Source organism: Amblyomma mixtum, chromosome 1, assembly GCF_055824585.1.
Source record: "Amblyomma mixtum isolate Tamu chromosome 1, ASM5582458v1, whole genome shotgun sequence".
Classification (NCBI taxonomy): Eukaryota; Metazoa; Arthropoda; class Arachnida; order Ixodida; family Ixodidae; genus Amblyomma; species Amblyomma mixtum.
Genome location: NC_143012.1, coordinates 295,007,985 through 295,032,031, shown reverse-complemented (window position 1 = coordinate 295,032,031; position 24,047 = coordinate 295,007,985). Strand labels below are relative to the sequence as shown.

The window sequence follows — 24,047 nt, the reverse complement described above, 5'->3', positions numbered from 1 at the left end:
ACCTCGATGCGTTTTCGCATGGCAAATGCGGTGACGCCAAGTTTAGTTTTTCTTTTTCAACGCGGATCTCTGAAGCTGTATCGTACTGCTCGCCTATCAACGTGGCCACCATCACAGAGTCCCCTATGCACTCGTCGTCATCACCAGCTTCACGAATTTGAATCAGAGCTAGGAAAAAGAAGGAAAACCCTAACTTTTAACTCAACAATTTTCAACACAATACGTCTCTTGTTACCGAACGAATGCAAACATAGACACAAAAACGCGAATCATATTTTTACTTTAAAAAAAATTGTTTCAAGAAGTTGCCGTGAGAGTCCCCTTGCCGCGTCCGAAGCTGACAGCCGAGGAAGAGGGCAGCGCTTTCTCCTCTCACGAGGGTGAGGAAGCCGTTTCGGGCTCCTCCTTCGCAAACAGCCTTGTCAAACGCCACGACGGCACCCCTTTTCACACACCGCTGAATGGGAACACAAAGAGAGAAACGGCCGGCATATTTGAATGACTTGGTCACGTGGCGCATGTACTGAGATGCTTCCAAGAGAGTCGACGGAGCACGATGGCGGCTTATTTGCTCAGCTTGTGCCGACCACGGGATAAAAGAGAGCTGGGAGAAAAACAGCTCCGGCCGGCCGCTTTAACTCGGGGTCTGTGACGCTTGCGCTGTGCGGCGATGCGCGACAGAATGACGCGAGACCCACTTTTCGAAACGTTGGAAACCACGCATCCAAGGTTTGTTCTGCCGCAAAGTAACCGTGTACCTTTCTCGCAAATATATTCGCCTCGACAATCTCTTTGAGGCGCTGCATCCTGAAAGCTTCGCAGCTGTCTCCAGAAACAAAATCTATGCACAGTAAAAAAAAAATAATCTACAGAACAAGAAAGTGAAAAGGAAAAGGCTTGAAAACCTAGTCCAGAAATGCAGAGATGGGTGGGTTTTCATCGCACCTAACTATATTTAAGTACTCTGGGACAGCCACATGTTCTGATGTGGAACGCATGCTTCCTAGATGAGAAGTACGTTTGTAATGTTTTTCTATAAAAGAACTTTCTTGTCGCTTTTCCAAGCTTATATTTATCTGCTATCAAAGCTGAGAGTGCTTCATAACGAATTTTCTTGTTTGGTGGGGTAGGAGGGACTAGGGTCTGATACGCCGTGAATCAAGTGCAGAATGCTGTGAATGAAGAGCTCTTTAGACCTGAATTTATTAAGTACGCAGTGTTATAACGAGAGAGCAAAATCGAATACCGTGCAGCATAATGAAGGCATATTCAATTCATAAAAACAATTTATTTGAAGCTTCGGCTTGACAGGAACGAACAGGAGCGATGCAGGGCAAAGTCTGCATGATATTTTACAGTGTACGCAAAAACTGTGGAAAACTTGGTAATGCTTTTGCAAATTTGGTCGCTGAAAAGCGGGGTCTTTGAGGAAATAAAGCTGGGCTTTACCGAACTGAATGGTGAGTGTACGCTTTGAAATGCTTGGTTTACAGTACTTAATGTGTAAGCTTAGCTACAGTATTTAAACAGAAGTGCGTATTTTTTTTTATTGTCATGTGACATTCCAAAATTTCATTGCTCCAAAGATGTGGAGCAATGAAATTTGCTCCTCATCTTTTCCGTATTAATTTGTGGCGATTACACGTATTCTTCAATGCTTACGATATCGTACACCGTCGCAGCGAAAATTTTGCCCCAGAACACGATCCTGCCACAGCTATGAGAGTAAAAAGAAAAAGGAAAAAATACTCTTTGCACGGAAATGTGTATTAACGCGCATTTCTTTTTTATTATTTTGTATCACTGTTTGATATCCCTGTCATTTTCGTATTCGTTCGCTCATCTGACAATGTGATGCAATGAAGTTTCGCATTGTGAACTTGACTTAATGCCGGAAGACGGTTGCTCTGGTGTTTCCTCTTTTTTTCTTGTCTCACACAGCGATGTCTATCAAGGTATAGATTAGGTTTCAACAGCAAATAAAGTTAACGAGCATCGTTACATCTTTTTCCTACTTATTGCTCATTCGCTTATACCCGGTAGTATTGTTGGTTAGTCATTACCTTGTTTAAACCCTCGCATTCACCACGGGCTTTACCTAACGCAAGCATTCAACTAATTCGCCCTCGAGGCCCCATCTCCAGCTCCTTGATTATTTCGTTCGATAGAACGAAAGGCGGGCTTCTTTCTCGACTGCTACATAAAAGGTGTTTCAGGTAAAACTTTCAAAAATAGGCTTTTTGGGCTAAAAATATGGCTTTGGTGGCATGGTATTACCAGTGCTGGCGGACACCAGGAAACCGATTAATCGTCTTAAGTACTATGCTCGTTAACAAATTTTTAATAATTAACTTTTTTACTACTAGAGCTATACCCCTAGTTGTAATTAGAGATTTGTAGCCGTTCGTTAGTAATAGCCATATCGGCTTTTAGAATTTCGAAAACGGGATTACCCTTGGCGCTGTGGCTCGACAATATTTGGCTTTTTTTGACTAGTTACATGCACGGGAAAGGTTGCTTTGCCTGCATGCTTTTTGAAAACGCATGTATTTTGGCTCGATGTAGCCAAATCAGCTTTCCGGTGTCCGCCAACACTGGTAATACTATGCCGCAAAAGCCATATTTTTACCCCAAAAAGCCTAATTTTGAACGTCTTCTCTGAAACACCTGGTATAGCTATAGGAAAAGCGGCGTCGGGTTATAACATGGCTGCGTTCGGGTTACCATTGCATATGTGTGTGTTCTTTTGCCGACACTCAGCCTATTTGTGGTCAGGAAACTCCACTCCAGTTCGCAGCTGGCTGCGTTGGCCGACATGCAGTTCGTTTTTTTTTTGTTCTTTTTTTCTAATGATGCTGTGCGCTTCACGTGTTTATGATTTCGTGAGAAGGAACACCTGTACCCTGCGCTCACAAAAACTGCGCAGGGCCGTGAAAGCTGTAGCTGCCGTTATGTGTCATTCAGAGGCGTTTCGCATCTAAAGACCCTTCGTGAATGGCTAGTCACGTACTTTGCCCGGTGGAGTTAGCCAGCGGTACTACAGTTCAGCCCTCAAGGAACTTTCTCTACTAAGCCCCTGATTAACTGATGCCGGCCCTGTAAGCCTCCTAAGCACTGTACGGTTTTCGCGGTGTTCTTGCAGCGAATGTAGCGCTGATTAACGAGCGCTCCGGCTGGGAGACGCTGCGAGCCGAACAATGGTTCATTTAGTCGGCACGCTTCCTCGTCCCTTCTCTCGATTTGCACGGCTTGCGGCGTTGTCGTCAAACGTCTTAAACCTGTACACCAGGAAACCTAATGCGCGATTCAGTCGCCTTAGGGCCGAATTTGTGCCGTGTGACACTTCGAGTACATGTTAGCGGCGCAGTCCTGCCACGCTTTAGTAGCCAGCCTTTTCGCTGGAGAATGCTTCCGATGTGCCCTATTCGACGTGCCAGTTTCCCCAAAAAAGGCCCTATTTTAAGGTCATAACTACCCCCCAGGTGCGAGGCGGGCAGTAATGATGGGCTGCGTATTAAGTTTTCCCATACCTGTAACGTCTGTAACGTCTGTCTCAATGCACACTGTTGTTTCTGCATTTGGCCTACATCGACACCCAACCGCCACAGCCGAGTATCGAGCCCATGAACACACGCTGATAATTTCGAATGTATTATAATGTATAAGTACACATTTCTGTACATATACGAACTTTTTTCTGTGTTTGTTTAAGAACTGAGTATATTAAGTACGAGGGATGGAAATTAAACGCAAGTTATACTCCGGAAAATGCGGCCTTCATTGCTATCGTTTGTTTTTATTGCCGCGCTATTATAGCCAAGGGCACGTCGGGCTCGTATCACAGCCCCCTTTATCTCTCCGGCCGCTTCAAAGCACTTATACTTGCCGAGCTGGCACAGACGCCGCTAACCAGGCTGCGGATCGAGGCACTAGCGATACGCCTTACCTATTACAGCAAGCCTTAACGTGCAAGGTCACATAAGCGCGCTAAAGAGTCTTTTGGTTGTGATTCGCTGCCGACACTACATTTTCTCTCTCTCTCTCTCTCTTTTGATGCGACAGCATACCTTTTGGCATAAAGAAGTCTTCTTCAGATATAAGTGCACGCCGGATTTCCGAAGGAAGTACGGCAAAGTCCGGTGTATACAGGGCCCTCAGGTCCACTCTCCGACGCGCCTTCCTGAAGCGCTAAATGCCGGATGGGACATGAGTGAAGGAGCAGACGCATACACGCCCACTTCCGTCCTTCCGCGCCCGCGAGTGGAAATCATATCGAACTTGCCCCGCACCAACACAACGTGCTATCCTCCCAGACCAGGCACTGCTTGAAACCGAGCTTGCACCGTGAGGGCATTTGGTGGCGTCGTACATGCGGCGCAAGACAGTTAGCTAAGGCTGCTGTAACTTTAGTGAAAGTAAGAAGTAAATAAGCAGCTTGATAAAAGACACATTGAGTTCGATCGCAGCAACAGCACTAACCAGGAACCATAGCAAATACGCAATATATAAGTCTTCCCCGACGCCTTATTCGCGTTATTATCGGGTCCGTTTTAAGTGAAATTAACGTCTGTGATGTTCGAATGCGATAATCTAACAATACAGGCCAACTTCAATTTGTCCTCAGTGATCTTTTAAACAGCTCGTATTTTTCGACCCATGTATTTCAAGGACAGCAATTTTCTCGCGACCGTCAACATTGAGAACCTCTACGGCAAGCTCCACCGCGCCTTTTGTTTTTCGAGGCCGCGTCTTCGGGCGCGAATGCGTGGCACGCCCTCGGAGACCTTGAACCGTTCCGAGCCGGAAAGGTGAAGGGTGTCCTCGCTCCGATGTTGTGCCCGAGCGAGGCCCCGGGCGCTGACAGATGCGACTCGGGCTCGGGGCTTCAAGCCCGCCTCGCGACACAAAAGGGCAGCAGCAGCAGCAGCAGCTGCTGCAGTGCAAATCTTTGCGATCTTGAACGTCGCGAAGAGGAGGCTATACGGAGAGAGGGCGTCGCCACTGCAAGTGTCCGCTCGCTCGTCGCGCGCGTTTACTAATTCATTGCGCTCGCGGCCGCTTTCTTTGCCCGGGGCGGGAGTCGTCGCGCCGGTACACCCAGACGTCGAGACACGCCTGATCGCACACGCACTCAATGCCGTGCCCCCTCCGCGACTTCCTCCTTCCTGCCGAAGACGCGCCCCTTTGCGCTCCTGACGGGACACGTCCGACGTGTGCTGCCTGCGTCTGTCTCCTTCATCCTGGGCTAACACGTCTCGGTGACGCGAGCTCGCGTGTCCTGTTCTGCTTTGAGATGGAGACTAAGGTCGTTGCGTCCCGGAGTGCCCGCACGTTCGGCGTATTTGTTCTACTTTTATCTTTATTGGGAGTACTGGACGTCCCTGAAATATTTGAACTTGTTCATTACGTACTCCATCACAGGGCGTCGGCACAGCATACCGTTCCAAGAAGAGCATACCGTGCATCGCCACGTTGCAAACGCTCTAGGACAATATGTCAGTGGGTATTCATCCGAAGAGAAAAAAAAAACAAAAATTGATTTATTTCAAAAACGTGTAGAGCTCTGTAATTTACTTTTCTACGTAGCTATACGCTCCGTCGTCACCACTGTTGATTCACCAGAAATAAAAAGAAAAAAGAAAATGTTGTTTGAATTTGAATTTTGTGATCGCGAAGCAGCGAAACTGTGCCTGCGCCGTTCACTGTATACTGTTACTCATGCACGTGTACTCCGCATCGTCCAGCGTGGCGCGTTCCGGCCGAAGTTCTACGGTGCGGCGGATCGCGAGTTCCTGTGCAAAAGCCACAATGATCACCTGCATTACGATTCCTCCTCGGCAGGTGAGTGATCTGCCACAACAGGGGGGGGGGGGGGGGGGGGTCAACTATAGGTCTCTTCGATTTGGCAGCACCAGCTGCACCAGTTCAAGGGGTGCAGCACCGTCGTCCTCGTTTTTCCGGTGCCGCGCGCGCCCTCTGTACTTTTCTCCTCGTTTTGTCAAGGTGCAGGCCTGGTTCTGCACGAGTTCTTCGCCGCCTTGCACTCGGTCTGAAGGTAGTGCTGGAAGTAGTGCAGCCTGGCGCGGCTGCACTTGCGCCTTCGTTTTGTCACTGGCCGGTGCGCGCTAGTGTACGGGCTGTGTCTGCACTTGTTGAACTGGCGCTGCATGCTCACGTGACCGCTTGGCACCGCTGCAGAACTAGCACAGCCAGTGCAAGCCAAATCGAAGAGACCTTATGGAGGGTCCTCCTCTGATTTCATCAGTGCAGTTCACTGGGCGGTCGGGTTACCGATTGCAACTACATTCTCTAAACCACTAACTGCTGGTCTAATATGTCGAGTTTGACTTGCTTTCCATTGCCTCGGCCATTCCTACTCCTTCCAAAATTGACGAAGGCAAGGAGAGAAATTTCTGAGTGTACATTCTGCTGCGTAACCTGCCAAACTGAGTAAACTCAGTGAAATTTGCTCTCCCTTAGTTCGTGCGAAAACGCGCACGAACTAAGGGAGAGGCACATACGACTGTGCCACTCCTGTGTCATATGTGCCTGCCACTTTCGCGGTGTCGGCCCGTCTTCGCGCAGCGTCAGCGTCTTGAAAGTTGAAAGTTTATTGAGTAATACAATAAAAGTTACAAGCGTATACAGCGAGAGGTCCCATGGTACAAGACCGCGGGCGGGACCTCCCATGAAAATAAATTTCAATATGCAACATAATATAAAATACACAACACATTAATTAGCGACGAAACAGAATAAATATAAGCACATAGTGTAATATTAGTTACTGAAATATTTAAATACAAACAATGTAATGCACGATAATGTAAAATAAAACACTCACAGATGCCGCGATACATAGAATCAATAACATAACAGAAAAAATCACAAATTAAGAAGGAAAAGCTTTAGTTTGACCTTGAATAAAGAAAGCGTATTAGTTTGTTTGATGTCTATGTTCAAAGAATTCCAAAATGATACGGATGAAAAATGAAGGCATTGTTTCCCGTAGTTAGTTCTGACCTTAGGTAGTAAAAAGATCCATGAACCAATTTGAACGATAAGTTTTACTCAAACTTAGTACGTCTCTCGGGTTCATGTCATTCGGGTCGTGAAGCCGTGCTTCTGAACGTGTTCTAGTTTAGAAAAAAAAAAACGAAAACAAAAACGCTGCAGATGCGCAGCTAAAAGAAAACCTAAACTTATACGTATCAGCCACATTCGTTGAAAGGGGTCCATGACGTCTGTTTTATGTTTTCTACTGCTCGCGCGAACGCGCACGACAATAAAAAGTGCCAACATAGTAATGCTGACTCTCGCCGTTACGAGGACCAGGCGGTGGTCACGTGACGATGAACAAAAGACCGAAGCAAAGGCGAGACGAGGGCCTTTTCAATATCGCTTAAGCGACATGGACGCCGGCCAAAGTAAACACGGCAGAAGAAGACACTGGTGGCTTTCTTTCGAGAAGTGACTTATCGATCGGAGGAGGAACGCGATTTTGATATTCGTGCACGGAGCGAGTTCGAAACGGAGCACATGGCGTATACCTCTATCAAGGTTAGTCGTCCTGATAAATTTAATCGCCGCGGAGCTGGGGAATCAAAATTATATATTAAAGCTGATATTCGCTCCACGGCTGTACCCGAGTAATCATGATAAAAAATCTAAAACTCACGCGGTCGAAAAAAAAAAAAGGACGAAATGGGAATTCGGAGCTCGGGGAACGCAGATGAATAGTTTATCGTTTTCGTCGACGTCGAAAAATACCATGTCGTCCGCTAAAGCAGTGCTCGGTTGCTCATAACGTTAGCGACATGTTCGGTTCGGCATATAATAAGCAAGTAGCTGCAAAACCCAGAGTATATAGGTCGTGAAGAGGGTGAAGAAAGGGGGGAGGAAGGCGGGGGGGGGGGGGGGGGAGTGCATACGCCGAGAGATGGCGTGACTACTCCGAGATTGAATAGAGCCTCATTTTTCAAAACTCATCTGCCCCGTCCTATACGTGCGTGTAACCATATATTTCATAAACTTTAGTCTCATCTTGTTCCAGGTTATTATAGTGCAAGGCTTGCTTTGGGAATCTGCGGAAATGTTTACGTCCCAAAGTGGCCTCAGAGGCAACCGTATAAAAGAGGAGCACAGTCGTGTAGGAAGTATCCGATATTGAGAGAATAATGTTGAAAATAGAGCCCCCGTGCAAGGAATGTTTAATAACGAGCGCACGCTAAGTTCGGGGTTTTAAAAATAATAAATTAAGTGTTCGGAGGACGCAACTCAGCCGAGGGACCTGGTTCCTGCGCGGGTTGTAATTGCGCAACTCATCGAGTGGCGCGTGCCGGTTGAGAGGCCCATCGTCTGCTCATCGCAGCCCCAACGTTGATTGAACTGACGTTGGCCAAACGCTGGCGACGAACACGTGTCCACACGGCTTCATCATTTTTGTCGGTTTCGCTGCCTATATACCGTACCACGCTCACCGTAAATTTCGGTGTACAGTCCGTGGGTTATACATGTATAAAAGATAAAGTTTTGGGCTTCGAGGACTTTCTATAGACGCGGACTACACAGCATGTTCTTCTCTCAGTATTGCCAAATATGGCCTGAAATACCCAAAGCGATTCTGTGTACCACCTGCGGGCTAACGCCGGTTGAATACTAGTAAAAAAATATATATATAGTAAAAAAAGTGCTTTTTCGGTCAAAAATGACCCGTTCGGCTTATACACCGGACGCAGACTGTATACCGTAATTGCGGTACTTTTAAGGAGCGTAACTCATGTCGCAACAAATCGGCTCTTTCGAGCGCAGCCTATTTACTACTACGCCGGGTGTTTCAGTGAAGAAATTAAGCAACGTTAGAGATTAGGATTCCAAATTTAAAACGATGCTTTGCTCTGGATTCAGTGGTGGCGAACACCACAAAATGAACGAGCCAGCCATATATGTATCAACTAACCTTTTTTAGCTGTCACTATTAGGCGCCAGACAGCGATGATGGAGAAGGAAGGCGGGGAGGTTAGAGGGATAACGACGCAAATTTTCGAACGCAAACTAATATGATTCTTTCGTGGGCTTAAGGAGATGCCTTCTAGCGATTGTCAATTGCAGGCGTTGAGTGGAACATATTTTAATATGATTTTGAATGCTGTCCGAGGAACCGCTGAACATTTCCACCCGTATCGAGTGACGTCTAGGTGCACTTGCCCCGATAACTGTGACGTCAGTGAACCCAGTGGTTCTTCCCAGGAACAACCAGTGCTTGCCGGCGACGCCGACGTCATCATTATTGTAGTAGTCCAGGTTGTCCGGTCGACCGCGAGGTCAAGGTGCACTGCAGCGCTGGCGCCGGCCGAGAGCGAAATAGCCTCTGCAAAATCGCTTGTAATGAATTATTAACGCTGCGCAGTGCTGTTTAGAGCACTGCGCAGCGGACACCCCAAAAATTATTGTCTGTACCCCTTTAAACGGGACAAGAAATAGGTCAGCTACCCTGCACTAGGGGAAATTAGGAATGGGAGGTTGTAAATGGGAAAGGGAAAGGAGGACAGAGTGTGATGAGTGTGAAGAAAATGGGGGCTTTGTGTTTAGCAAGGCCAAAAGTCTATGCACGACATGCTCAAGGAAAGGACATTGCAATTGAGGATCTGCAGCTCTAGGCTCTTATTCTGTCGCATTGTGACAGCTAATGGGAAGTAGGTGTCCTGCGGATTTTTTGAATTCGTAAATCACTGATCAACGTTATAGCCAAACGCAATTTAGAACAAAATATAAACTTAACAAGTGTTGAGAGATACGTTAGATCGCTATTAGAGCGCAAGGAAGTTGCAGAACTAATTTAACTCCAGAACAATCACAAATGAATATAACCTTAATTTCTCTACCGTAAAGAGGAAATACAGCTTTTGGGTCCAAAGCCCCATTATTCGAAATGTGTGACAGTGGGAGTTCCTCGTTTCCTTTGTCTTCATGGTTCTTGAAGGAGCAGCATGTTCTGTCCCTGTTTTCCGCGCAGAGCCTTCATTCATGCCTTATTTGTTAAATCGTGCAAGCGCTTACAGATGGAGAGAAATGGACACGAGGTCCAAGGTTACCTTCTCCTATTTATTTTTTGTGCGCCCTGTCTTACTTTCCTGTTACTCGTTCTCTGTATTTTATGCAGGACACAAGGAATTTGAGCCAGCATGGCTAGTATTACGCACTAATTCTGGACGCAACGAAAATAACAAAAAAGAACAGGCAGCCACATGAACAAACTTCCAGGCCTTTTCCCATCACTTGGGCTTAGCAACGTACAGCTCCACTGCCCTTCTCCACGCGAGTGCATATATACTCCACAAATGGCGCCATGGCGCCATTTGCGGGCTATCGGCACTGGCATGGGAAAAGGCACCAGAAACGCCTCACCACAAACGAGGCAAAAGCCTACGCGATTTTCTAATCCACATATTGCCACCTACTCCGGCATGCACTGTGAAATATAGGCGCATGGAGGAAAGAAAACTCCCCACCGCAAACCAAGCTCTCTTGAAGCCGTTCGCTTTCCTCCTGCTGTCTACATACCGAGCTCGTGACCAAGCATGGTGTTCCCACTGATGGCGAGGAATTTCCTGCACTGATTACAGCCAGAGCTAACGCTATCTGGGAACACTGGTATATATACTAAGATAGCGGCCTTTACTGAGCAGTGTAGGGCGTGGCCCGACCACCTAAGACTTCCCCCTATCTATCTGATAGGTCCCTATACTTCTCCCTTCCTTAACAATTCAGTTCTCCCAACGAATGGTGTCGTGCCTTCCTTTCTAAATAAACAGCTCATTCATTCATTCATTCATTCATTCATTCATTCATTCATTCATTCATTCATTCATTCATTCATTCATTCATTCATTCATTCATTATGTACTCCGCATTACAATTTCTCCGCAATGGGCTGGAAACTGCGAGTACGAGGCGACGGCTTCCGCTGGCGTGCTCGCGAGCCACGCGCACAGATCTGAAAACTGCTGTCTCGTGCTGATATAGCTTCCACTCCACAGCGAGCAACTGTATAATTTGTACGTGACGTCACGGAGGTGATCTTTGAGCTCAGCGCCTTTCACAGTGTACAGTGGTGAGCAGCCTTGTCTAGAGCGCTCGGGCGGTGCACTTCCTTGCAAACAAATCCAGATTTTGTGGCAGCCTCTAGGGTCCAGCTGCAACGCTTGCACGGAAGTAGCGCCAGATAGCCTCGTAAACAAAGCAGGCACGAAAACTTTGCCCTGTAATGAGGGGCTGCTCTCTAATTTCGGTTTTTGTTACCAAGTGCGCACTGCTCAAGCGCTCTAGACAAGGCTGCTCACCACTGTACGCCGGAGCAAGCGGCGATAAGTGGATTAGAAAAACGCGCAGGTTTTCGCCGCGTTTCTAGTCCCAAAAATGGCGACCGTTATGACGTATACGTGCTCGCCAAAATCAGCCCCTTGTGAGGGCCGAGGCCTGGCCCTGGCCATTTAAAGGCGCGACTGGTTGTGACGTGGGGCCAACTTTCTCCCTTTAACTCTTTGACTAGGCGAAAATGTCACATGACGCTTCCTGAGTTTCTCTTCCTCCATGGATGGCGACATTGTCGAAAGCGCCATGACTGACATAGTCGTCCATTCCCCGGCCTATTATTCGATAAACGATAAACGAAAGTGAGTGGAACCACCTATGGCGCTAGCGTTGGTCTTTGGCGGCAGGTGGGATCACGTGATTCCCATCGCCGCTCGTCAGCGCCCTCGCTCCAGCCATGCTCGCGGCGGGCTACAAACTTTTGACACAGACTGCACCATAAAGCTTTCACTTTACTTCACAGTCGCATGGGCCGACCACATCTTTGACTCTTAGCTGTTTTCCTCGGCAGGACAATAGTAATTTTTTTTACGCGCCGAAGAAACCGAGGGAAGCGCTACGAAAAGAGAAAGAATTCTATACTCCGCCCAGGCACATAGCCAGAATTTTTTTTTTTTTCGGGAGGGCCCAAGGCAATTTAACATACCGCGGGAAAGCGGCGGGGGGGGGGGGGGGGGGGGGGGGGTTAACTAACTAGAAACTTCTAGGAAGACTGGAGAGGGAGCTCGGGGTTGAGCTTTGGTGGTGGGCTTGGGCCCCCTCGGGCACCCAATTGGATAGGTGCCTGACTCCCCCCATTAATAGCCTATTAAATAGGTTTGTCTTCGGCCAGGGACACCTGGACGCACAATGGGCATATTGAGACCGGATCGAGGTTTTTACCACTGTTTGAAAGGGACAATATATATAGTGAAGACAGCCCTATCAAATTATTCTTCCCAGTAAAAATTGAATCTCTGCTGCCTCTTTCTGTGTATCTTACCGTTTGTCCGGGAGCAAAATACTCATTTATGAATAAAAAATTTTTTTTCCCGCCACTCGATTCAAACTCCAGGAACGGGAGCAGAAGTAGGTGTGCCCTCCTCCGCTCCCGGGTGGCTCGCGCGGTTCACCTTGTGGTGTTAGCACGCTGGTCGCTGGCTGGTGGAGGAAATGGGTTACACGTGTATCCCACAACACGTATGTGAAAAGTATATAGAAGCCTAATTTGCATCTTCTGTAATTTAGACATGCGGTAAGGAAAGCACAGGACTACAATTGATTACAATTAAGGGAGTAGTTTCTTGAACCGGTGCCAAATTTTTTACACGTATAATTTGGATGGTATCACCCTAGGGGCCCCGCATAACAATGCATATGCGACGCACAAGTCAAACCACAAAAGACTTACGATCTAGAAGAGGTACAACATTAACATGCTGAGCATACATCTAGAGAACATCGGTCAAAGCCAGTGTGGCGCTTGCTTGTTAAGCAAAATTATTTCATTCAATTACGAACCTGTGATGATACAAACGAGAAATACAAATAAGAGGATCATGTTTTCAATAGCTCTCATTATAAAACCATATTAACGTCCACTCTGCCATATCTTTATTGTGAAGCTGTGCGTACATATTAAGATGTGATTTTCTCATGTATACGCTCGTGTGGCATTTATTTATATGCATTTGAAAAATAAGTTCTGCCGGCTGTAACACCATCTAGATAACATATGGCATTTCGACTACGGTGGCCTGGTCGTTCGTCACTGATCGATTATTTACCTTTTGTCAACCACTGGCCGACATGGAAATTGGCCAGCCGTGACCTAACGTTGGCCCGCAGCACTTAGCAAATCGTCTGCCGACTAAGGACCAGCGAGTTGCCAATCATCGGCCATTGGCCGATTTCTTTTGGGACTGATTCCTACTGCCTGGAGTTCTTTAGTGTGTACCGAAGTATCAGTAGTATAAGCTTCAGTGTTTCTGCATTCACATCCATTAAAATGCGGACACCGTGGCTGGGATCGAACCGGACGTGCTCAGTCGTAGAGAGCAAATGGGACTGACAGGGAAATTCCCACCAGTGCAGTGTAAGGGAAACAGCTGGGAAATAAAGGAGCATTTTCTCCGTTGCGTTGCACATAAAGATTCAAAAACAGGAGACAATACATCGCTATAGGTGATCGTGGCTAATCGCGCGAACAGCTGGCTGGTCTGCGCAGCTAGCGTCAGCCACAAATATTATTCGCATATAGTTTAGTATTAAACTACAAATCAATTATTTGGAATATGAATAGCTCAACCTTGCATTCTTTACACATAAAATCCACTTTTATCTATTCAATAATAAAAAAAGGAGCCCAGATATTTAAGAAAAGTGTAGAACTTTCTGGAGGACTTGTAGGTTCACGATCCCGGATAACTTGCACGTTTTGGTCTTATTCGCGCCTAGTTAACCGCGAAAGAAAAGTGTTTGTCGCAATATTCAGCCGAAGTTCTGCTTTATTTTGCAGGTGTTTTCTGTACATTGATTCCTTTCTCTTTCGTTTCAGTAGTGCTCGAAAAGTCTTGTTCGAAATCACGATTTCCGCGCACGTCCCGCTCATCTCATGCGTGCTCCGCACAGTTCGGCTTTGCCGCAGCGCTAGTGAAGCAACGCTGTCGCCATGACAACCAGCAAGAGCCGACAAGGCGGCGCTCGTGCAGTTTTCTCCAACTACTCTCAACGCAGGCGCTGTGAACTAAATGATAAAAAGAAGAAAAAAAAAGAGTCACATCCTCGAACGCAGGCGCTCCGCTTCGCCTGTTGCCGGCAGTGCGTTCTCCTTCTAGTGTTTTGGGTTTTGTTTTTAGCCGACGCGAAGAGCCGGCGGAGGTTATCGTGCTCCCGCGTTTCCCGCAAGCGCCAGGCGGCGGCTTTCTGGCAGTGCCTAACAGAGGCCAAGTCGGACGCGATCCAGAAACAAGCAGAATACGGTCACTGCTCGAAACGAAACGACATCCACGACCACTCGTGCGACTGGGAGCAGCAACCGCGATCGAAGATGGTTGTCGCTGCTTCGGTGTCGCGCTACGCCGACGTGCAGCAGCGAATCCAGATGCACGTCGGATTTCCTTGAAAGCAGCCGCCACTCGGGCGTCTCTTGTGAACGGCTCAAAGGGCCCAGCGCTCACAGTGAGCGGCGAGTGATTGGGCTTGCGCGATCCGGCAATGCGTCCAGCTTACGACGACTTGGGCCGCGCACAAGGTAGGCGGCGGTTTTGTTAAACGTAACCTATCGTCAGTTCTTTTGCTTGCTTTCCTTCATGTAGCTCGACGTTTCCATTGGCTGCACCCCCATGGGGGCAAGCTTCAACACCCTAAAAATACGCTGAACGTTGCAAAACGGGAGCAGTTTCCTGTGAATCTGCAGAGCAGCTGTTAACTCGCTTAACGTTCAAGATTTGATTGTTAAACTATGGACTGTCTCGCATGATCAGCCCGTGAATTGTTTGATGTTTCGGTTAAATCTTGTCGGAAGAACCTGATTAAATTGAACTTTCCTTACTGCGACTATTTGTCGAGGCGTTCAGTTTCATCGTCATGCTAATTACTGAACGCAGCACGATCGATTTTTCGTTTCCAGTCGCATGACATACGGCTGTAACAAAAAGCACTTCATTTTAGGATGGCTAACAACATGCATGTTTTCATGCTATTCAACTTGCACACCTCCTTCATTCAAAGTTTTAGGCGTGCGATAAGTTGTCTTCCGAACGTCCGTGCCTTATCTGGCCAGCATATGCCTGACTGCACTGCATTTCTGTACTGCAACGCGCCGGTGCTGCCTTCGATGAAGAAAAATAGAAATATATAAAGGATTATATGACACAGAGAAGCCATATATGCCTTCCCTCGCCTTGGGTGGCTTATTGAGATGAACATAACTAAGAATGTTGCCGTGAAGCTCCAGTCTTTTCTTGAGCTTCGACCCATCCTCGCGGGGGAGCCAGTTTCTCAAAACAAACGTTTTGCTTTTAAAGAGTTATAACGCATCGAGGACTGTTTTTTGCGAAACCCTTGTTTTCGAAAGGGCTGCCTTTTGCTTAGAGGAGCTGTCTGTAAAGTTCAGTTTATCTGGCTAGAGTTGAGCTGCGGTCTGCATGATTTACTGCATGGTTCGCTCGTCGAGTGCAGTGGCAAAAGGGTGTGTATACTTGGTCATGAAATTATCACCTTTTGTTCGAAGAAATTGGCAGGATAGCAGTATACAGTATTCAGTACAGTAGCAGTATTTATGTACAGAGGAGAAAAGAAAATCTAGAAAAGTTTTGTGTTCCATTGACTCTGGCTCAAATAGTATTGAATAAATTATATTCAATATGCTTTAGTAGAGAGGTGTGATGTCTTGCATATTTTCTGCCCACCAAGTTAGCATTACATTTAAACATTTACACTTGTATGCCACATTAAGTTCTGGAAGTTAATGATATTTGTATATCATACTGGACATTTGTTAGTTAAAACTGTTATGAACAAGACATGGGGACTGTATGGGGTGCTGTATAGTTTCTGTCCTCATGTTCTTCCCATGTGACGGGAAAAAGACGCCATGCAATTTCATTCGCCGAACCGTTCTGGTATCCGTATCGAGCCTGAGAGATATGTGCGGACGCCTTTTATAAGCACAACCAAGCTAGTGGGATGATAAGCAGGACAGTGATAAGTTTCGGAGAGTTTACCTTAGACTTATCGGAAGACCTCTTCATCTCGCATAGGGCACTCAGCTTGTTTGCCCATTTCTTGGTGTTGAAGACGCAGTTGCATGTCGTGTTCTTGTGCCACTGTGTCTGTTGAACTCTGGGACCAGTGAATGGGCTGTGCTTGCTGCAAGCCGCCACAGTGACATAGCTCATTCCACTTAATTCTTTGACTGACCAGTCTTTTTTTTTTTGTCTCTCCCGGTGTTTGTCCGTGTGTGTAAAAATATAAGCCATTCATCATGCAAGCCCCCGAGCATGTTCCGATGCTAGGCTTTGCCTCCAGTTCTGCTGGTAAGACAGCGCTCTCCTATGCTGTGGGCTGCTGTTGTTGGTGTCCTGTCTGGCTGCTTGTTGCTTCTTTGTATGTACGTTGCTTTTTGTTTGCTGGCTTTTAAACACTGCGCTTGTCTGTCCTGTATTAGTCGTTTCCTGCATTCACTATTTGAAGCTCGGGTATATGAAAGCATTGCACTCGAGCATGCCGCAATCGGTCGCACTCACCGAATTCATTTTTGTAGCTCCGTAAACCTCGTGTTATTAGAATAATCCCACTTATACCGCAGCACTTTGTCGCAATCCAGGTGTCCTAATGATTACATTGGCCCTCTAATTTCATTTTTTATCTTTTTTGCGTACTGTCCTGCTGTGCATTGTGGAAGGATAGGTTGAATGATCGCTGTGCTTTCATTCCAGTAGTGCTTGCAGTTAAAAGTTCTTTTCTCCTGTTCTTTTCTTCCTCTCTTCTTGTGTTCTGAATGGCTGCGATAGATGTCCATTGTGCTTTTGTGCGATACCTTCCCATTTGCTGTTATCTGCATTCGCTGCTCTTGGTGTTATGCTCGACTTCCTTGTTGCGCTCGGGAATGTGTTGTAGTTAGGCTGCCTTGTGCGCTGCTAGTATTTTTATAGGAAATCCCCACACTTTGCTAAGAGCAGCAGAGTAATAACCAGTGTGGGTAGGGATGCATTCCTTTTTAAGGTGCTGCATTTGCAGACATGTATATTCTATTTTTTGCGAAAGAATGTGGTTCTCAATCATTTCAGGAAAAATGCTGTCCTTGAATTTTTGCAATAAATATAAAAGTGAGGAAAAAAAGGTTCCATGTCTGGCAGTTGCCTTAAAGAAATGCTAATAGAGTGACCTTCAGCCAAAACGCGCGAGATCTCATTTTGACTCAAGGATAGGGTGTGGCCTGTTTTAACGCTGAGTGCGTCAGACGCATTGTGGAATGTTACATGCTTTTGCTGATGACTTTAAGTTGGAGATTTGATAACTGTTTTGAATGAATGGCAAACGTTAGACCATTACATTTGGGGTGGCCTATAATGCTTTGGCCGTGAAGTACAGTTTCTGGTAGTTACTGGTTTTCATGGGTATTAAAGCTGTTGTTTTAGTATGTGTAATGATTTTAGACGATAATATAGCATTGCCATTTTTGAAAAACTGTGATGTAGTCTTTGGCACTGACTAAAGTTGTGAACATTATAATTGTGATGTCGGTTAGATGTACCTAAAACGGTTGCATAACATTATCGCAGTCCATTCAAAAAGAGTGACAGTTTCTTTGCTGCCACTCACATTTGAACAGTGCCTTCTCTGTGGGGTACATGAGGCAGCATAGTTCATGTCACACTGCAAAATGTCCTTGAATATACCAAAACAATGCCAAGGAATGAATACTGTCACAGTAGCATCACACAGTGGCTACCGCTGTGTGGGAGTGAGTGCTGGAAGCGGAGACTTTCTGACTGATGTAGAAAGATAATCAACTGCAATGAGCAACGCAGCTGTTGTGCAGTAGGAAACCAAACTCATCCTCTGTCCTTCAGAAAGTTGACAGGTTGATGGCTGCATGACCTAGACGTATCTGCTCAGGTTATTGTGCATGCCTCTCTGCCTTAAACCACGTGCCTGCTCATAGAGACTCCAAGCTGTCTGAGTGCACCCCGTCCAAAGGGAATGTGCTTGCGTCCACTGTCGGCAGTGAGATTTATATCGCACGATGCGTGTTATTTATGGCCTAGATTGCTGTTGTGCTTCCCCACGAGTTCCTCTTGGGGCCGGTGCAGCTGTGCTCGGGAGTCTGCTATGTGTCAGGCATGTCTTGCAGCGCTGTGTTGTCTTTGGTGCGGTGGTGCTGCGGTGGAAGTTCTCGTTACATTGCTTCTTTCTGTGATGAAAGTTTAGAGCTATAAACAAAAATTTTTCTGCTTTCTTCGTGGTTTATTAATACATTTGTTTTATTTTTATCCAGGAGCTCCACTTTTGACTTTGCACCAAACCAAAAAATGCAGTTTCAGGACAAATCATGCAAAAGCTTTAAATATGGAAACTCAATTTGACAATCCGATCTCTGTCCTGAGCTCTGATGATTAACTTCTTTTGATTTTGTATTTTAGATTTTTTTCTGCTGTGCTTGTGCCACTTCTAACCAAATCAATGCAGTCCTATATCCTTTTACTTATTTGTATATGATTTCATGTTTGAAAAAGTATTGTATAGATTAAATATCTGAACTGGTGCTTTATTGGAATGCTACATTCTTGAATAGTAGAATATTTTTCTTGCGTTTTTGTGTGAAGCCCTTCACTACAGCGTCCTTCATAGCCTTAGTCGCTTTGGGACGTTAAACCCCCAATAAAACAAACCAAACCTTTTTTTTTTTGTCTTTGTTGTAGAGTACACTGTGCATGCATGAGCAAAACTAACATGGCATGGGTGCTTTTGACTGTGTGTGGGGTTCCCTTTGTGATGGATTTATCAATTCGATTTGAAACCAGAAAACGCTTGAGGTGTAAACCCTGAATGGTTTATTTCAAGGCATGCAGTCATACTTTCGAAGTGATGAATTCGGCACAAACTTGTGCTATCCTTTGGCGATCACTGCTCGCTTCAGAGCGTAGCATGCATCCACTTAACCATTTGTGCCATGCCAGCAAACTTTGCTTGGCATTTTGTGCGTATGAGACAGTGCAGCTGCTATTGCAAGGAGCCACACAGACTATTGCTGTTATCAGACAGAGAGATACTCTCCTGACTGCTGATAATTCTCAGAACTCCTTAGATCATGGTGTACTTTTTGTGTCCTCCGAGTACTTTCCTGTGGTGCCGAAGCTTGAGCAATATTAAAAGAGCTTGAAAATTAAATTAAGGACAGCGCGGTGAGCTCGAATAGAAAATGGTAGAGGTAACGTTAAGAGACCGGAAGAGAGCAGTGTGGGTGAGGGGACATACATGAGTTAATAGACACTTTTAGCATGTCGTGTACCATGTTACCGCTACCGTTACCAGAGTACCGGGAGCCCGCGCACAGCCAATGCGCAAGCGCAAATTGCCTTGACGGCGCCAGATGGCGCCACGTACCCGGCAGCTGCGCATGCGCATACAGCATCGGGACCAATCAACGCGGGCTCAGCGGCAGTGGGCGGGCACCCGGTACTCCGGTAACGGTAGCGGTAACACGGTACACGGTATGCTAAAAGTGTCTAATGATATCCTAGCTGGAATAAAGAAGAGGAAACAGACTTGGATGGGATTTGTAATGTTAAGAGCAGACAACTGATGCTCTGTTAGGGTAACAGAGTTAATTGCAAGTGACAGAAAACTTAGCCAAAGGTGGCAGAAATACAGACAGGGAGATGAGATGATGCAGGTCTGTTGAAATGGGGTGTCCATTGCTTGTGCAGGACAGGGCTAGTTGGAAGCTAATGGGAGAGACCTTTGTCCTGCAGTGGGCTTGGTGGTTATGATGATGACGATATTTTTTTCTTGGCTGTGGCAGACAGCGCAATCGATCTGTGTGTGTTAAAGATGCTTCGCTGCAGCTTGATTGCTTGTGCTTTTGGCGAGGTGAATGGCATGCTGTTGCCACCACATGTGGAGGCTTTTGATTTGGTCCTCATCATTGGCTTGTTTACTGGCTCCTTTCCTCGTCTTCTACTTTTGATTGATCTAGAAAGCAGAAAAGAATCCTAGCCCATTGCATGAGCATGACGGTTTGCGCTGATTGGCCCAGTCGCAATGATATCCGCTTTTTTAGTTTATTGTTTCTGTTGGCAGCTTTTTACCAACCATTGAAGATTGTGCAGCCTGCTGGCTGCAGATTGTTTTTGCTGTCTTGAGCAACGTGCTCATAACATAAAGAAGTGTATTTTTCATTAGTCAAACCCAGTCATAACAAAACTTACAACCAACCCATTTACTACAAACTTTATACAGCTCCTAATGATAAAGTGCTCTGCTAGATGGAATGGGGTCACAGCCATTGTGATGTGTTCTTTTTAGTTTACTTTGAAGGTACAGGTAATATCTATGCATTTTGAGAGTAAAAGTTCCTTTGAAGTGCTTTCTTGCTGTTTAGATGTTGCATTCCACGGCTTCAATTTGATAAAGCCGTGTGCATTGCCAGTGTCTGCTGCGTTCTATCTCTAGACTGTCTCTTGCCCTCTGCGGTGGATTAAATAGGATCACCGCTTTGTGTAATGCTGCAGTTTGCGAAAATATTGGTGTAGTACTCGTTGAAATAAATATGTGGATAACGGAGAGCTAGGAGGAATGTTGTGCGACAAAGAATATTTATTACTTTCTATTTTATGCCAATTTTAGAGAATCCACCTGAAAAAAGTAAGCATTTCTTTTCAACTACTATGTTCTGTGTCACTGAGTATTGTAACTTTTTCCTCTAAAATTACAGGCTACGTGTCGGGGCATCTTCTTCCTTCACTTTAGTGCAAGTGTGTTGTACTGTACCCACACTGCCACAGCGATATGCATGATATGTGTTACCTTTGGCGCATTATTGTTACTTCTGACATGGCAGTCTTTACTTGATGAGATTGAGCATTGTTCTGTTGCTAATGATTCAATGTTCAGCTGTTTTGTACAAACCTGGTATGTTGTGTGGGATTTGTAAAAACCGCATTGGCACAGTAGCTGTATTGCTTGAGCAGTAATTGGAACTAAGTTGTATGCTGCATGTATGCATGACCGTGACTATTACAGAATGGTGTGTAAACAGAGGTTGGCAGGCTGTTGTAGTTAATGTTGGCTATTGTCTGGCTGGAATTTTACTCTTAATTTATGGGCAATACACTGTAATATGTCGTAGTGGAATATATTTTTAAATGCAATACTGTGGTGCCATTCTTGTGCTGCTTCTTTTCCGATCCTTCTTTTTTTTCAGATGCTTCTTCCGAAACGTTGCCAGCTTTATCACACTCGCTTCTTTGCATTTTCGTATTTATTCTTTGCATTCTGACGTCACACACTTGTCTGAAAGCCGCTTAAGCTCTGTTTGCGTACGATCAGTGCAGAGGTGTAAAGTTTGGGCGGGGATATTTGCAGCCTGTGATGTGCACAAAATTCAGAGCAGCTCTTCTTTTTTTTTTTTTTTTCCTTTTTGCTGGGCACACTGCAGAAGAGGATGACAAGACGTCGGGAGCAAGTGAACACCATGAGACGGGCGAGCATCGTACAATACATCTGAATAGCCCACAAAAGCACAAGTTCTGCTCTAATGGCATCACGTGAGTTTCTGAAGCACCAGCGTTTTTTTGCTTCTGTTCCCTCTGATTGAGGAAACCTAACGACATCACTAATGTGAAATGTTTTTATGATTTCTAATGAAGTTATATTAGGGGTGAAATAACTTTATTTATGACACAAACATTTTCAATGGAAAGCCCACTGGTGAAGCCATTTTAGTCTTAAGCAGTGATGACTTTACTGTGGTAAACTGTATAAGATCGAAATTTTTGGCCTCTTCTAGTGAAGTCTTTTATGGTAGTTGGCAACATAAGTGTGAGGAGATTTTTGAAAAAAAATGACAACAGAAGCACTGACTTCCAACTTTAATGCAAGGAAAAAAAACACGTTCAACACCTTTTACGACCATTGAAGTCAGTCTTGACACTAGAGCAGTTCTGCAGTAAAGGGACACCGAGGAGAAATTGAAATTGGTATGTATCGATAGATTACCGCAGTCTAATGATGAAGACTCTACTTTCACAGAAAACAGAGCTTTTATAAGCTAGAAAAGGGCCAAGAAATTAAATGGAGGTAGCACCATCACCAGCCAATTTTGCAACTTAATTGCGATGTGCCAACACAGTTTTTTTTGGACAAATCCCAGAAGCTGGGTGGTACCGCCATTCATTTCCAAACTGTGATCACTGAGTTTTTTTAGGTGTAGGCATCACGACTTTGAATTGAATGGTGGGAAATGTTTTTAATGCAATTTTTTCGGCTATAAATTTTGTGTTTTGCTGCTGGACTAACATCAGCATACCCAGAGAGAGCCATAAAATCAATTTCTACGAAAGACAAAACTTGTATGGAGCTCTTCTCGGTGTCCCTTTAAAACACTTGGTAATCTTGGGCGCACCCTTGAAGGAAGCAGTTGCAAAGAAGGCAACTCTCTGCAGAGTGGTGCAAAGCAAAACAATGCAGGTGAAGTAAAGAGATGCAAACGTAAAAATGAGAATAAAATCAAGCACCATAGCTAAAAAATAAGGAGCTGTGTGGTCCTTCTCCTTGTTGTACTGTACACTGCAATCGTAGCGATCCAACTAGTCCACACTTCTAAGTGAATTACAGTGAAGGGCTCATGTAGGGAGGGCGTGATAAGTTGGTTTTGTGCAAGGTACTCTTACAATTTTGGCTCAGTTTCTGTTTGGTAGTGCACATGTGTGTGTAGACAGTGTTTGAGCATCAGCTTGCTGCACAGTAGTGTGGCAACCTGCTCATCATGTGGAGCATACCAGCCAGTTTGCTTGCGCCACTCATCTGGCATATAGCTGCTGTATTTGCTCACGTAATTTCCACCTTTTTTTTTTCTTTAAATTGAGGCTTCAAAAAAGGCGATGAGCAAATTACGCGGATATTTCTCAAACGTGTTCTAAAAAAAACTCGACCAAGGTCGTAACGTGCAATATATCTCACGTGTTGCTGCCAGTACGTTGATTTCCCAGCTTGCACTCTTTGCTGGTCAAAGTTAACTTGAAATATAGAATGCATACCCCCATTCCACCCTTGCCGCATGTTATGTAATTTCTTGTGGAATGGCATGACAGCGTGTGTGCAGCTCAAAGCAATAAATGTGCAACGATACAATTGCAAAACCAGCAGTCACAGGCAATAGGAAATGAAAGGGGATTAGACGGCACCGTGGCGTTTAGCCCGGCTAACTAGCGGCAAACCGAATAGCATTGAAACTCGATGCCGAACAGCAAACGGTTCGATAGTTTCGGATTCCTGCAAGCACCGGATGTTACCAGAAGCTTGCTCTTGCAACTGTTCGTCCGGGAAAGCAACTGCCAGCGTGAGTGATCCGGGTAAACGGCTCGCAGTTCGTCCCCTCGCCACTCACTCCTTTCGTAGCCGCACACGATGACGTGGCCGCACGGATCTTCCCAAGCGTGCCTTGCGTGCACCCGCGTGCACTCTGCTGGTTTGGCGCAGCAGGGAGTGCAAAATGTGCGAGTAAAAGTTTTTTTTTCAAAAAAAAAAAAACCCAGGTAATGAATCAGGGATGCGGAAATTACTCAAGGGCGCAAATTATGCGAGTAAATACGCTAGTTAGTTCTGATACTTGTCTGTGCAAAATGTCCAGCACTAGTGCTGCTAAGTTTTCATACAGGGAACCGCCTTCTTATGGTATTGTAGTGCTGTGTTGGCCATATTTGGTGAGCTTTCTCTATTTTTTTTTCCTTTCAGGACTGCAAAATACAACATCATCTCTTTTCTTCCCAAGTTCCTGTTTGAACAGTTTCGTCGATACGCCAATGTGTTCTTCCTCTTCATTGCCCTGTTGCAGGTGAGCTACTCTTATGGTTGTTACCATTGAGAGTTGCTTGTATTTAGTTTGTTTCTTGACGTGGCATTTTTTTGCTCATTGTTTAAGAGCACAGTTTGCAGTATTGAAGGATGTGAATGCCTGATACTGTTGC

At 45.6% G+C, this 24,047-nt stretch overlaps 1 protein-coding gene across 13 annotated transcripts in view; it reads left to right on the top strand.

Annotated features, from left to right (window-relative positions):
* ATP8A (ATPase phospholipid transporting 8A1) overlaps positions 1–24,047 on the top strand; it is a 90,888-nt gene that overhangs the window by 16,598 nt on the left and 50,243 nt on the right. For 7 of the 13 annotated variants that reach the window (XR_016286956.1, XM_089566482.1, XM_089566474.1 and 4 more), the window contains exons 2-4: positions 5,745–5,841; positions 21,518–21,626; positions 23,815–23,914. Coding sequence is in view for 12 of the 13 variants with exons in the window: in XM_089566482.1 (XP_089422608.1) it covers positions 5,745–5,841; positions 21,518–21,626; positions 23,815–23,914 (306 nt within the window). In the remaining variant the exon portion in view is untranslated. Of the gene's footprint in view, positions 1–5,744; positions 5,842–14,125; positions 14,606–16,330; positions 16,392–19,660; positions 20,725–21,517; positions 21,627–23,814; positions 23,915–24,047 lie in introns of those variants that run through there. The other 6 variants (XM_089566477.1, XM_089566478.1, XM_089566475.1 and 3 more) reach the window with 6 other exon arrangements.